At 33.9% G+C, this 16248-nt stretch overlaps 1 protein-coding gene across 6 annotated transcripts in view; it reads right to left on the reverse strand.

The window, feature by feature from the left end:
* The window catches only part of LOC142986608 (uncharacterized), a 187413-nt gene that overhangs the window by 166190 nt on the left and 4975 nt on the right, over window positions 1–16248 (reverse strand). The window contains exon 1 of one of the 6 annotated variants that reach the window (XM_076135137.1): window positions 1242–1424. The exons of the other annotated variants lie outside the window; for them this stretch is intronic. Within the exon in view, the coding sequence (XP_075991252.1) occupies window positions 1242–1312 (71 nt within the window). The 5' untranslated portion in view covers window positions 1313–1424. Of the gene's footprint in view, window positions 1–1241; window positions 1425–16248 lie in introns of those variants that run through there. 6 annotated transcript variants of the gene reach the window in all.

Below are 16248 nucleotides of genomic sequence, written 5' to 3' on the forward strand. Positions count from 1 at the left end.
CACCACTTAGAAAACGTCGCGTATTTTGAAAAATATACATCATACTAGGTGTATATAAGCTTGTAAGATGTACATACATATGTGGCTAGGTACTTAGACAGTTTGTAAAAAAAGTCTATATACTCATTCATATACAACTTTGATTTTACGTTACGACAAGAATAGAAAAGCAATTTTTATGTCTCCTATTTGATTATTTAATTAGTTAATTCTCACTTGCATTGTACGTTTAAGAATAAACTAGTGTATAATATAATAACACGCAGTTAGTTTTATATAAAAGACAGTTCAGAACAGGTTCTATGACGCAACTCGGCCTAGGCTGAAGTCTATTGTGTAAGGCCATCTACTGTACTAATATTTAACTTTAACTATGTCTTAGAACTTCAAACAATATTCAGAATGTCTCCGTTTACAAGAGACTAATAATACATTTAGCATTTAAACATCTTCTCTAATAAAAGTATGTATCACTCGGAAATACTTCAATATTACAATTGGCTGTGTATGATATCTGGTAAAACCCTCGCAAAGCAGTCCAACACAAACTTGTCACTAAATATAAACACTGAAACACGGTAATATTATTCTTACTATTTCAAAGACATTTCTCTGCCAACGATATTCGATTAATTTAAAACATCACTATTGTATAAAACCACTTTCCTCAATCACCCGTCGTTCAATCTCAACAGTACTAAATACCACTCTTTAATGTTTTCGTTTACTGAACAACACATACACATAAATTATACTATAACTCACTTTATTCTTACATAATAATACACTTCTCATACTTCTAGAAGGCCATCGGTCGATCCACTCGCATAACAAATAACTCAAATAAATAAACGACAAATCTGTAAAAATATCACGCGCAATAAAAATAACAAAATGAAGTCATATTTACGTACGAAAAGAAAATCTACGCAGCGGCCAAATGTGCGGCTAAAAAGGCCACCTGTCGCAATGAAGGGTTAAACCTGACGTCACCGAATGATATCGAGAACCGAACGATCATGAAAATAAAAGCCAATCAACACACAATGAATTTAGAATTTGGGACCGTCGAATAAATGAGATGATCCATGCGTACCCGACCTTATATTAATTACATAACGTGATTAAACCACAAACACTACACTGGATGCACTGCGGTAACGTACGGGCGACTTAAGGGTCTAAGGACCCAGGGTACGCTGCAGAACTCCTGAAGTATTGTGATAGCCAGCAAGAAATACCTGCTGTAAATGCTGGAGGAGGACCTGATGGGTCTACCGGCAGCGTCGCCCTTGCAACAGTTGCTGCCCATAGCGCGGGCTCATCGCGTCCGTGCGCGGCCGCTGGGCACTGACTGAGCGGCGCGTATTTTGGTGAGACCGACGCCAGCGCCGCACTTTGTTTACGCGGGAATATAGGCCAGTTGCGCGGGAGCGACTGAGCGCCGCCGCGCCGCCGCGCTGGGCCCGCGCGCAGGCGCCCGCCTCACATGCGCACGCGACGACCTTAGGGCTGCGCCGGCGACGGCCCAGCGCCCAGACTCATTCATTCTACAACTGGTTAACTAGGTAATTATACATTCCTACAACTACTATTTTATATAATAGGCATCGATTTCAAATTAGGTCGAAGAAATCAAGATTGAGTCTATCTATAGGAGAGTAACCTATATTGGACCACTTTTGACATTAGATGAAATAACATCGAATCCCTATAAGTTACAAAAATATAAACTATTTCATAAGATAACATGGTTAAACAGCTACATGATATCAGGGTATAAATATTGCAGCTTAGTTGCAACTAGTGAAAAAAAAGGATTTTGTGGAGGCTGTCCTTCGGTCCAAATAACGTAACTGGTACCCTAATTTGGACCACTAGGTACTTAAATCGTACCAAAGAAAACCTATTCAAGAAAAAGCAAAGCTATTTAATAAGAATATTGATTTATTTGTATCCTTCAGTATAATCAGCCTTAAAAAGGTACTGTTCTAATTAACCAGCCTTTTGGAATCACAATATTTAAGAAAATTAGCAACTTATATTAAAATAAACAATTTAAAGCTTCTCAACATATTAATTCAAAGTTGACAAAAATAGTTATCAAAAATCATATAACATAAACTAAAAATTAGGAACTTCTAACTGATTAGGAACATAACTATCTTTTTGCCTCATAAAACAGCTATCGAAAATCATATAATATAAACTAAACATTAGGAAATTCTAACTGAATAGGAACAATTATCTTTTTGCCTTATTTAATTGGAACAATGGTCACATATCCGGATTAGAGGTACAATTCTCATGACGCCATCTGTAAAATATATATACACCATCAATTAAAAAATTATTCAAAATTTTCAATCGGTTACATAAACTGAACCGGTACAATTTAAGTAACTCGACATGGTCCAATATAGGGAACAGTATAATTTTACAATAATTTTAAAAATAAAAAATAACCACTGCACATGAAGTGTCTATTAGCTATTGATCAAAAATAATACATATCGACGTTATTTTTTTCAGATTTCATTATATTATTATTCACCTTATTGAATGGAAAACTCCTTAGGCAAAACACGAAAAAATAACATGCACTCAGTTCAAAAAAGGTTTTATTTTGTCTAAGACGTTGTAACAAAATGGAGGAGTGTTGGTGGCGCTTTAGTCGAGTGGTTTTATGTTGCCATTGTAAAATAATATTAATAATTAGTAGGAAATACAGACGTGGTACAATTTAGGAGCCGGTACAATATAGGTTACTCTCCCCTAATAAGCACAAGAATATGAACGAGATTACGTTTAGTTCATGCTTACATTATGACATTAGAGTCCTGGATAAGTCACTCTCTTCTTTTTTTAAGATGTTACTAGAACCGTCTTAAGATCATGGCATGCCTTTTCGGAATTACAATTTCAGTTTTTGGTTAAAGTTATACGCGTAGAGAAAGAAAATAACAGTAGCATTTTTACTGTTTCTACGAGTATTTAATACGAAAACCCATGTCTTGAAAGGACAATATCCTAGCACATAGACCGATTTTTAGTGCACGTGTAACACGAAGGAATGATCACACGGTTTAATCCTACCACAACTAAACACGATGACAATCTCAAACAATGGCCTTTCCTACAGGTACATTACGAGGAATAGACTGAAGATTACTTTTAGTATTAAAGAATGCCTATGACGTAGTTACAGAATGATAATAAATATCTAGTTATTTATCCCGACTAAGTACGAAAGTATATCTAAACTATTATACTTGAAAAAATTAGTATTTCAGACAAATTAATACACATATTTTTTTGTGAATTTCAGAAATAATAATACAATTAGTGTGGGATATTTTCGACCACAGCACTTCCTTCTTTATAACGTTAGTAAAGATTACGTAATCAAGTAAGTAACACAATACGCCAATCATTTCGACCAACGACACGTACTCGTATGTCGATCACCGATTCTATCTCTCTATCTATCTAAGGAGACAGACAACCGAAGATAGAACTTCAGGTTCGACAAATACCAAACTAAGTTAATTTATTGGCAGTACAATATTAGTAGAGGAATCCTCGGACAATTATTATTCCGGTACCACGCAGCACTGATCAAGTTAACTGCGCGAACTATTCTGAGACGAACTATGTTTGCTATCAATTATCACAATACTGGGACTTCAAGTCAAACGATATTTAGAACTCGGTGTCGAGTTCCGTATGTATTAATTGGTATTTAATTATGGTACTGGCTTCTGTGCTCGAGTTTGTATACATTAGTAAGGTTCTATGTGTTAATCTAGATTTAAAAGTATCTGTAATGGAGCAGCGAATGAAGGAATTGATAGACAATATAGACATGACGTTGAGAGAAGCTCCACAAACGGTAAAAAAAATGTTGTTTGAAAATCTATGCGTATAAAAATTAAAAAATTACCAGTTGCATTTCATAAGTTAAAAATGCTCTTGTACTTACTGTAATATTTACGTATTGTACTTAGGGTGCAAATGTAGGGGCACTAGTGTGTTTTTTAGGTCACAGGGTTCCTCTTTAACCACGCATCAAATGGTTGGTTTTCGCGGGGTGGTTTTTTAGTGGTTACACCACATAACCAAGTCTTTCTTCTCCCAAGAAAGATGGGTATCCGAGGGAACTTTTCCCCCGGTAAAAAAAAGACAAAATGTGCAAAAGGTCGTTGACGCTACAATCGACTGAGGACTAGACTTTAAATTTAAGTCAGCCTTTGCTTTGCGGGAAACAGAAATAGGCTAAAAAAAGGTTTTTGCATGTTTCAAACATAATTTGAACATTATTTTTTCCAGGGTTACATTACATAAATAAAGCTGTGGAACCAGCTTTTAATGTAAAAATTGTGGGTACTGTTAGTGCTTTTTAGTAAACTCGTACTTTTCATAATATAAGATAGAATTTCCTTACTCGCTACGTAAGTGACGCTATAGTGCCGAGTTATGGAAATCTCGCTACAGGTTGTACTCGTAACTTTTTGTATCCGGAAAATACTAGCATATTAAGTCCCAGACTATAGTGTTACAGATGGGATACATGAGTGATTGGATAAGTTGTTTGTATCTAGTCAAATACAAACACTCGCGTTTCTTGATAAAAAATACTTTATTTAAAAGATTTTAATACTAACGAATGTACAGTGGAGCGTTTGATGCGGAACAGAACTTCTTGGGTCTAAAGGCATGTCTTATATATGGTTATGAGTTTTACATGTGTGTATCAGTTTTGCGTTGCTATGGCGAGTGGCGTGATGCGTTTCAGTTTACTAATATGGTGTGATGCATAGGACTGGGACGCATAACTATCTATGCTTATTAGGTATATTATTATTTCACTTTATGAAATAAATGTAACAAAGTTTAAGCATTTAAGATATACCTGTGTTTTACTCATATATTTTATGCCCTTCAAAATGGTGAAGCGTAGTTACTCTTAACATATGGTTCAATATTTGGACGTGAATAACGCAATGAAAGTGTAAAGGCTTCGTACCAAGTGGCGTTTTAAGGTCTCTGCCTACCCCGGTGGGAACAAGGCGTGATTGTTCCCAACTGTACGCATGTTGCATGTAGGAAATATTTTTAGTTGGGAAGCTATTGAAAAACTCTGTTCGAATGATCCAAAATTCAAGACGTTTTTAGGGATCTTAGTAGGTTGTGTTAGACAGCGTTGACTATGTCTGTCTCTTAGTTACAATTTCAAGACCGAAATATTCCTGATTGTTATGAAACTTTGAGAGAGATATTAATTTTACCTTAAAATTTATTCTTTTAGCCCTGTATTTTAATAAAACTGTAAAAAAGAAAATACTACGTAAGAATTTTGTTTTTATTTTATTCATAGTAAAAAGTACGATATTGCGAAATTATTACTCATCGTACTTTCGTTGGGTTAAAATGAGTGCCTGATATATTTTAGGATAATCATTTAAATTTTCAGGTTATTTACGAAAATAATTTACATGGTAACCGGCGAGACTGGAATCCTAACATCGTTGAAAGAAAAGCTAGGCTGATGATGAATTAACAAAAATTACACCTTAAATATTTGTTGTAAAATTGTAAAACATAAACGTTTACCTTAAACTAACGAAATAAAAAAATATTTTATATACCAATAAAATACATAAGCTTTAAATGCTCGCGAAACATATGCGCAGTACAAAATAAATTTAAAGGTTTCGGCGCATAGGCGTCATCAGAATCTTGAATCTGGGTCACCGATGGGCGTGAGGCGAGAGTACCCTGGCCATAGAAGCTTGTGAAAGAAGCGTATGTACAATGTTAACGCTACAAGTAGCGCCATCTATACGCAGGAAAAATATATTTTTTGTATTTTACATTATGGACTATTTTTTCGTTTTTGGTGTAATGGCTTATGTTTCCGGCGTTGTAAGAAAAATAAATAAGACAAGGACTTACGAAAGAAGCCTCTGAAAAAAGCTATCTGAAAAATATATAGGTACTCTACAGACAGAACTTTGTCTTTCACGTTGTGAATTACTATAGATTTTCGTACATAGTTATTTATTTTAATTTAATGATTATTCATCTTAAATAGTATGTAGTAGTAATTTTTCAAGATTTTAGTAATTTTTCACAGAAATGAAATATGGCGGGTATCAAAGACAAATGATTGGGATGATGAAATAATAATAATAAAAAAATTAAATCTACTGTAATTGAAAACTTAACTTACAACTTGTGGTTTCAGGGAAGAGAAAAAAAACCTGACGATAGGAAACTCGTTGCTTGCTTCATTATGAGTGTGATGATCATATTTTATTTAACAAAACAATGGCAAAGTAGGTCTGTTTGTTTCATGTTTAAGTCTAAACCACTGAACCGATTTTGATTAAATTGCAGTGATATACATATTAGATTTGGAGATGGACATAGTACCTACCTATACTTTTTATCCTCATGACATGTTTCCATGGGATAAAATAATTTACAGACGGGCGAAACCGCTTGTGCAGCTAATTATTATCCAATTTTTAGGGGTCTTCTGAACAATCTCTCCGTTGAATTTTTTTTTTACATGTAATAAGAGTGGGTTATACCTGCATTATTTACCACCATTTTCGTTTTTGTACAAAAACATTTTTGAACCGGGTCGGATAATGGGCCATGACCTTTATAATTATTATTATGCATCAGTAACTATTTTTTTATAACTCCCACTACTGGCCAAAGATCTCTTCCCAAAAATTAGGAGGGTTTGAGGGGCCGTCAGTCGTAAGTCGTCTTAACGAGCGGTTTGGCGACGTTACATGCCCTTAAAAAATAGTTAAATTAATTTAAAATTCGGCATGATAACTATTATTTATAACAAAAAAAGAATTTCATGAGAGAACAAAGAAATGAAGTAAAATCGTCTCACCCCGGCGGAACATATGCGCAAAGCACAAAATATTGGTACAGCGCATGGACGTCATCAGCTGAACTAGGTCACAAATGGGCGTGAGGCGGGACTATTCTGGATATTATAGAAGCCTCCGAAAAATATGTAGAAGCAATTCGAATTTTACACAAAATATTGTAACAAAGGAATTTAATAAAAATATTTTTTTTGGTCGGAGAAATGAGGAGTAATTTACAATCAAACAAAAACCAGTTTCATGACTATATCGCTTGCTTTGCTTTGCTTGTCTTGGCACAGGCACTCACGTGCCCAGCATTCGAAATTTACACAGAAATTTTTCAAACAAAGAAATCTAAATGCTTAATATATTTTAAGAAAAATAAATGTTAAGGTTAATTTGCTAATTGGTGTCGGATAAATGTTGAGGAAGGTTTTTGTATTTTCAATATAATCATTATTTCATGCGTTACAGAATATTGGTACGGCGCACGGACGTCATCAACCGAACTAGGTCACAAATGGGCGTGAGGCGGGAGTGTTCTGGATTTGATAGAAGCCTCCGAAAAATATGTACAAGCAATTCGAATTTTACACAAAATATTGTAACAAAGGAATTTATTTATTTAAGGTCAACCAACAATTGCCTACACAAGACATACTTAGTATTTTACAATTTGCTTAAAATAAACAAGTATAATAATTTCTTATAGTTTATTTAGTTAGATTTGCAATCCCACAAATATAATTTTCATGTAATTTTTTATCAAACGAGATGATGTAGCTCGCTTCGCTTTGCTCGTCTTGGCAGGGGCACACCCGTACCGTCAGATTCGAATTTTCAACGAAATATTTTCAAACAAAGGAATCTAATAAAATACTTTTTTAGAAAATAGAGAACTTAATAATAAATTACTAGTTGCTTGAGCCTTGAATAAATTCTGTGAAAATATATTGAGATTTTCAAAAATAAAAAAAAATTTACTCGTTACCGTTAGAAGATAATTTCAAAATCCTCTGAAAACTACAAAAGCTACTTGTACTTGGATCGCCAAAACGGCTAACGCCATCTATGTACGAGTAGCAAACTGACTTTTACATAAAATATTTGGAACAAAGGAATTTTGTAAAAATACTTTTGATATTAATATATATATTTTTTTAATAACCCATATCTGTCCCACTGCAGGGCAAGGGTCTCCTCCCAAACGAGGGGGAGGGGTTAGGCCTTGAGTCCACCACGCTGGCCAAGTGCGGGTTGGGGACTTTGCATGCCCTCAATAAATGTATTAATATTTTTTACGATGAATATTTTTTCAGCACAATAAGAATGATTTTGATGTTTTGTAGAATTTTCCATACAGGTATCGTGCTTTACCGTTGAAAGAATCCTGTAAAACCGCCCGAGTTAAATACAGTAGGAATGCCAGCGCTACCTATTATCGAATAGTAAAAACATTATATTTAAAGTATATTTAAACAAAGAAAAGAGAAATATTCTTACTAAAGCGCGTTTCTAATTTAATCCTAAAATTGTTTTACTATAGTTATGGTTAGCGGTTACATTTAGGTTGATTAAAACTTAAATGTTTTTAGCTTAGCTCGACAACCAGAAACGGAAGTTTACACGCATGCGCGAAAGAAGCACCTGAAAGAAGCCCTGGCAAGCTTACACGTAGTTTAAAATGAAACTTACAGCGCTATCTATTGATGAATAGTCGGAAATATTGTTCATAAAGTTTGTGAAGACAAAGAAAAATAGGAAATTTTATAATTATCTATGCTATATTTAGAGGACATGATAACAAAATTACTTAGTAGACATCAAATTAGACCGTCTTTTAATGTGCTCTCAGAAACACGGAGACGGTTTTTATACCGTTCAGCGGTCATCAATGGACTGGTGTATCGGCCTGACTGAAAATACAACCTGACTCAAAAGACAGTGACTGAAAATATTTTATAGTTTCAGTTATTTAAAACTATAAAATATTTTCAGTCACTGTTAAATGTACTCAGATTGGAAACAATTTACGTTTACAGATTGCTCACTGTTCAGACCTATGATTGAAGCCTTTGCTGGTTTACATATTATTTGTTCTGGTACATACAGCGCTATCTGGCGACGGGTAGCAGTAAACTCTACACAGAAGGTGAGGAAGAACAGTGAAAAATATGAAATATCCTTGCTTAGGCTTATTTCTAATTTAATCTAACTGTAGTTAAATAATAAAGTGCTTTTTTTTTATTTTGGTTTTAGTGCAAGTAAAAGCGTCAACCAATATTTACTCTTAATCGCTGACATGGTTCGATTCTTGTTGTCATAGGATAGTAAGGCGACCGCTTCTAATTACATTACTACGAACTACTCGAGAAAGCATGATGCATTTGTTTAAACGCATATATTATGTATTTTAAACTTTTCACCTAGTAGCAACTCTACATTTCGTAGAGTTGCTACTTGCAGTGCCATCTATTATCGAATAGCATTAACAGAGCAGTGCCGAAGCTCTATTTCTCTTATGTTTTCTACAAGTACTAAGTTGTGACACTACAGGTCCAGTCTTAATTACTTTACAAATATACAGATGACGTGCAATGCATGGGAACACATTAAATCAACCTATACAATACAAGTATTCAAATGTAAATTGTATCGTAAATATAAACTTCGCTTCACAAAGACTTAATTTTTAAAAGAATACATGCTTTACAACCAAACCTCATAAGCGCCTAAATAGAGGATAGTTAAGGATTGTCATTAGAGATTATTGAAATTCGAATTTGACGTAAAGAAAACCAGCATTTTTTCGACCATGTACAATTTTCTTGGTGTATTATTCTATTTATGCATCGTTTATACGAAGGCTCTCTACTAAATTGTCGGACTATAGTATATACGACCATACAAATGTCTCATCACTGAATCACACCACTTTTAAACACCACAAAATTTTAAATTATTACAAAACTAAGTAGATTTGATTTTTACTAAGACACACGTTCTTTATAGTTGATTTGATTTAACGAATATGGACTAATAAAGTAGAATAAAATTTTCAAACCATATTTGACCAGATGAAAGGATTTTCTTATGCTTGTACTGTTTTTAAACACACATAAAGGCAAGCGAATTTAAAAAAAAAAAAAAGTTATAAAAAAAAAAAAACGAAAAATTTAAAAAAAAGTTATTTTAACACACAGACGTTAAAGTTTACTAATAGTATTTCTTTTAATTTACTTCATCTTAGTTAATTAAGTTACGTTATCTGATAAAAACATCGCATACTCTTACCCCGTAAAATACTTTCAAGCGGATGAAATCGCAAGCAAAAGCTAGTATGAAAATAACATTTTATAAGAAATCAGAATATGTGTTTCGTTGGACAAACCGAAATTATAGAAAGGGTATGATATGATCCCAATGTCCCCATAGACCATATATATGTACTTGATTGCAATAAATTAGCGGAAACAGCGTATTGGGGCAATAAAAAGTATTTTTAATACATACATAAATCACTTTTTTTTCATAGGGGTAGGCAGACACATTGTCATGATTCGTATAGAGTTTGAATAAGTATTGAAGTTTGTAAGGATCGTTCTTTACAATCTTCCTTTGCTTCATTCACATCCATACATCTTATCATATAGGTTCCAATTTTATTTTTATATTTTCTTTAATTCCCGTTGCCTCCTTTAACGTAGACATGGTCTATGAGAACATTGAGAAAACACCATGAAGAGATGGAAAGTATATAGAAGGCGAACCACTATATGAGACAAATAGCAAGGATAAAAGCCTAATAAATTTTACTTATGTAATATAAAAAATAAATATAGGTACTATAAAATATGAAATATATACCATAATAGATAAATATAAATATAAACTACGATAATTTTGACTATTCTGCAACTTTGTTCAACAAAAGATCCCGCACTTTGTTCTTGGTTACTTGGTTCTCGAGACTTGTTAATCTTGCAGTGGTCCATGGTAAAAAAGTGATGATGACCATCTTACCCACTGCACCACACCAACTGTCGTGTGTTCAATGATGTTATACTAGCTTCTGTTTGCCACTTTGGTCGCGTAAAATGATTTTCCAAAGTAAAACTCCCTAGCTTAGCATGAATTTGATACAAACAGGCATCTTAACATATTTTAAATTTTATTGTCCTATCGTTATTTAGTGATCAAATAACGACAGGTTTTCATAATATTTCATACGATTTGTTAACTTGAGAGGTGTGACGTAATACGCCTGATTATTTCCACTGCTCGGCAAGAGTCTCCTCCTGAACTAGGGACGGGTTATGCCTTGAGTCCACCTCTCTGGCCAAGTGCGATGCAACCATATCTTATAAACGTATATTGTTAAAATTCCCGATAGATATGAAAATTCTTAGTAAATCTTTGGTTGTTCTTAAAAAAAGAAGAACAAAGATAAAAACTATGTATGCATGGTGCATACAGATTTAAAAAGCTCTGTATTTTCGACTAAATATGTTTAAGATGCTTTCACAGCACTGGATGTCTTAAAAAGAAATTTCAAAGAACTGTATGGAACAAAATATGTTACAATAGTTCCGCACTCGCCAACTACGACCGCTTTCTATTCCATGTCTCTTTTGAGCGTTACCCAAAAGCTATAAAAAGATCTCCTTGATATCCAAAACAAGAATCTATTTATAAAATCGAAAACATTTGCGGAATGTCCGATAATCACCGTCCTGCCTATCTCCTTATTGACCTAGATTGAAGCTATAAATGATACTAACGATTTCAATAACAGATGTCGTTGTGATCGAATAAATTGATCTCGATCACGCATCGGTAGAGTTTATTTTAGCTATGAAGTTCCGACAATTATAACTAGATGGCGCTGATCGCACTACTCGAGCAGATCTCGTCCCGCATTTATTTTTGGTATTTAAAAGGTAAACGTTTGGTTGGCAGGCATCATTCTAAATTAGTTGTTTTATATTAGTACGGATCGAGGAAGATTAGACATTTCAGTTGGCTCCGTCTACGTTAATTTATATTTACTTAATAGAAGATTACCTGGGAATCGGTAGGGATTACTAATGTCCACATTAAGATAAATCATTTTGTTCGTCTATTTGTTTTGGCTTGCACTACACGTAGTTAAAAGCTGTGTAAATGATATTTGTTTTGTACACTCGTGGCCGAGATACAAGTAACTCTATCCATGGTTGAACCTTACTATCGGACGGGAAACATTCTAAAAAGCGGATATTTTAAGACACTTTTAAAATTAAAACGAACTTCCATTAAACATTTTGAATACACAGAAATAGTACGCGTAAAGACATTTTTACAAGCTTTATTTATTAGGTTATTAGGTTTCGCCTGCAGCTATGGCCGCGTGATGTTTTTTTCAAATTACCTGTAGTACTACAACTTAGTAGGGAGCCCTGGCAGTCCTGGCACGCACAATTGTCAGCTGTGTAAATCTGCGGGTCACTAATGTTCTAAATTCTGAGTTTTATATACCTCCAAGGTATAAGGTATAAGGCTCTTTTCTAAGTTTTTTTTTTATAAGTCCATTATGTTTTCTAGATATTTAGGTAATATAAACTGCAACTCCCACTCAATGCAAATTTCATGTTTAGTTACGATAACGTAGCATACAGACAAAGGTGCTGTCACTATTTATCTAAGTTAAAAAAAAAGTTCTCAATTCGTTTATATTATTATGTTAGTTGCCTCATAACTATTTGTTGGTTAGACAGTACCAGATATTTTTTTTTTTGAAAGGAGTTGCTTTTCATGCAATCCTACTTTAAGTCGATCAAAATTTGACATGCAGTGTATAAGATATCTTTAAAATTGCAGTCTTATGCACTTAGAAAAAATTTTGCTTGATATAGGATTAGGCTAGATATTGAGTAATACGAAATGTACTAATTATACTAAAGGTTTTAGCGATCTGTGTGGTCAATGTACCTACATAATATATGTTTCCGTAATGATATTCTGATTCCTAGGATAAAACTATAACAGTAAACCAGATTATAAACGAAAATAAATTACAATACAATTTACCAGACGGGTTATAAATTAAAAATGAGTTGACTCATTTTTAATTCCAATAGGGATTAAAAATTTCTAATTCCTATTGTACTAAGTTAATTGAAAAAGAGCCTTTGTAGTCCTGAGGACGACCTTAGCCCACCACTAGATAGCTTAAGATTACACTAAGCTCAGGCTTTTTCATCCATTTGCTATCACTTTAGTATGTGCTAAACGGCCTCGTCTCCCAGGATTTGGTGACCTGATTTAATAGAAAGTTCTATTTATGATTTATGTTAGATCTCCCGCATAGCTAAGAATTTGCTATTTTTGCACAGAGTAAGCATAGAGCTAATTGCATTTTTGATTTAAAGGTTTATAAGAAATAATGAACTACGATTCAAAAACTTAACATTGTCTTACTTGAGCTGTATTTTATACTTAAAAATACGAAACGAATTACAAAACTTATGAGAAACTTAGAGTTACTGTCGTCACGTGTTTGTACTGCTTTTTTCGTTTCTGTACTTACATTTATACTTATATTACATCATAAAAAAATATATACATTAATTTGTTAACGCTAATTAATAAACGTTGGATTTCATGTTGCAGAACAAGTCACTTCTTTCACAAACAAATAAAAGACACAAAGACAATTATTGTTTTTTAAAGCGCATCAATATAGTCTTATGAAAAGAGAGTTAGTAGCGAACAATTAACACGACGTATGTACAAGTAATTGAATTTTCTAAACCAGATTGTTTAATATAGGCTCGAACTCAAAAAAAATGCCTTTGCTTTTTGATTAATCTAGCAGTAACAGGTGTATCTCAGTTCAAAACTATGTAGTCAAATTGATAATCATTTTTCTACACATTCCTATCGATTTTTTTTTCTTTGATCAGTGGTGGTTAATGCACAATAGTGCGTACACACAATATAACATAAACTGTTATATAATAATGTTTTATAGCATGTACCCGTACATTGAAGCGTTATATGTATAGCATGCCTTGTTACACGCACTATAACGTCAAATACTAATAACTGCACGGTTGGCGCAGTGGTCATTTCGCCGCAATAACCGTTTGAAGTGGGTTCGAAACCGTGATAATGAAATACGATTATTTTTTCGAAGCCTAGTTGTTAATTTATCTATATAAATAACCATTTCGAAGTACATAAATATATGTATCAGTTATTTAGCTTCCACAAGCTCTAGATGCTTAGTTTAGAATCAAATAACGGTGTGTGAGTTGTCCAATTACATTAATTTATTTATACTAGAATACCACTAGACTTGAATTTTCCCATTTTTGGAATTCCCATTCGGATGGGAATTTCAAAAAATCCTCTCTTAGTGCTCCTCTACGCTTCCTCAGGAATCTTCATACCAAATGTCAACTTTCTATGCTCAGTAGATTCGGCTGACAAACCTTGTCCGTCAGTCACTCAGTAACCGAAGAAGTTTGTTTATTAACAACTGAGAACTGCATAGTGGCTATGAAAATTACTTACACGAATTGTCTACTGAGATAAACAATACAGATTGCACTGTCCGTCAGTCAGTATTGATTCCTAGAAACCGTTTAATATAAATATAGATTAATTGACATAGGTATAGCCAGGTCCTAGTGTTGCGTTTATTTTGATTAGCGATAAACACGTCACACATGAACATCAACGGATATAATTTATGTTAATTGTCGCTGATCGGGTATTGGTTACGAGTTCTGCAAAATTAACGAGACTTGAAGGTGGCATTTAGACCTAGTTTTACCACTCCTGAATTATTATCAGTGAGGTTATCAGATAAATTAATATTTTTGGACAACTCACACACGGCCATCTGATTCCAAACTAAGCAGAGCTTGTACTATGGTAACCAGACAACTGATCAACATACGCCGCGTGTGGTGAGTTCAAATCTCACCCGCGACAATTCTTTGTGTGATGAGCACCAGTATTTGTTCTGAGCCTGCATGTAAATGTATCTATATAAGTATGTATTTAGAAGTATATAAGTATGTTTATCAGTTATTTGGTTACCATAGTACAAGCTCTGCTTAGTTTGGAATCAAATGACCGTGTGTGAGTTGTCCAATAATATTTATTATTTATTATTATTATTTTATACGTCATATATAAGATAAGCCTTGGTTTTACCACTTTTAAATTAGTGTGGATCAGTTTACGAGGTGGTTTTGAAATTGTTTTCATACATTTGCTGTCATTTCTCTATCGGATAATTTATCGAACACTAATCTATCAAAGTAACTAAGTAGTCATTACTATAGTAGTCTGATGTATGGATTAGATACGTAACTGTAGCACATTTCGGCATAACACTAAAGTTTGTTAAAGTAGAGACAGTATTAACTGAATATAAAGAGTGGTATTCGATTTAAGACTTCCTTAAAATGGATAGATAACACTGCTGACTCCTGCAATGATCTTACAGTTGCACTCAATGATCAGTAAATCGTGGAATCGAGGTTTCGTACCTTGGATACATTTATGTGAATTTATTAAGCGCTTGATCCAAACTTAAAAATTGTATAACAGTTCCAAATAGTACCAAAACGGAAATTAGAACGTAAATGGGAATAATTTCGTAGAAAAAAGAAGAAATATGTATGTATTATACCTACATGCGGAATTTGACAAGTGTGGATGCAACCGAATGTATTAGATACTGTTTGACGCAACGTTACTGCATGGATTGAATGGAAATCTGGTACAGATAGTTTATAATCAGGAAAAGGCCCTAGGAAACACTTTGAGCAGAGACAAAGTCGAAATATATAAAACTAGCTCACTCGCGCAACTTCGCTTGCGTCACAAAGAGAGAATGGGTCAAAGTTTGCCCGATTTTGTAACATTTTTTTACTGGTACTCTGCTTCTATTGGTCTTAGCGTGATGATATATAGCCTATAGCCTTCCTCGATTAATGGGCTATCTAACACTGAAAGAATTATTCAGCAGTTCCTGAGATTAGCGCGTTCAAACAAACAAACAAACTCTTCAGCTTTATAATATTATAAGTATAAGTATAGATAATAGACGGGCGAAAGGTGGCGTGACATTTTAACCACGACAAAGTCAATAATAATAATTAATATTAATTAAAACAGTCGTAAAGCCGAGAGCCAACTACTCTTTGTGAGTAAGACAAAGGTAATTCAATATTTCAGAGTATTATTATTAGTAGGTCAGACTACTACTTGCTTTCTTCAACAGCAAAGTGTTCAAATTGTTTGGCGGCATCTATAGCGCGGTGTCCTAGCCCCTCCCTCGTTCGGGAAGAGACCC

Source organism: Anticarsia gemmatalis, chromosome Z (genome assembly GCF_050436995.1).
Source record: "Anticarsia gemmatalis isolate Benzon Research Colony breed Stoneville strain chromosome Z, ilAntGemm2 primary, whole genome shotgun sequence".
In the NCBI taxonomy this organism is placed as follows: Eukaryota; Metazoa; Arthropoda; class Insecta; order Lepidoptera; family Erebidae; genus Anticarsia; species Anticarsia gemmatalis.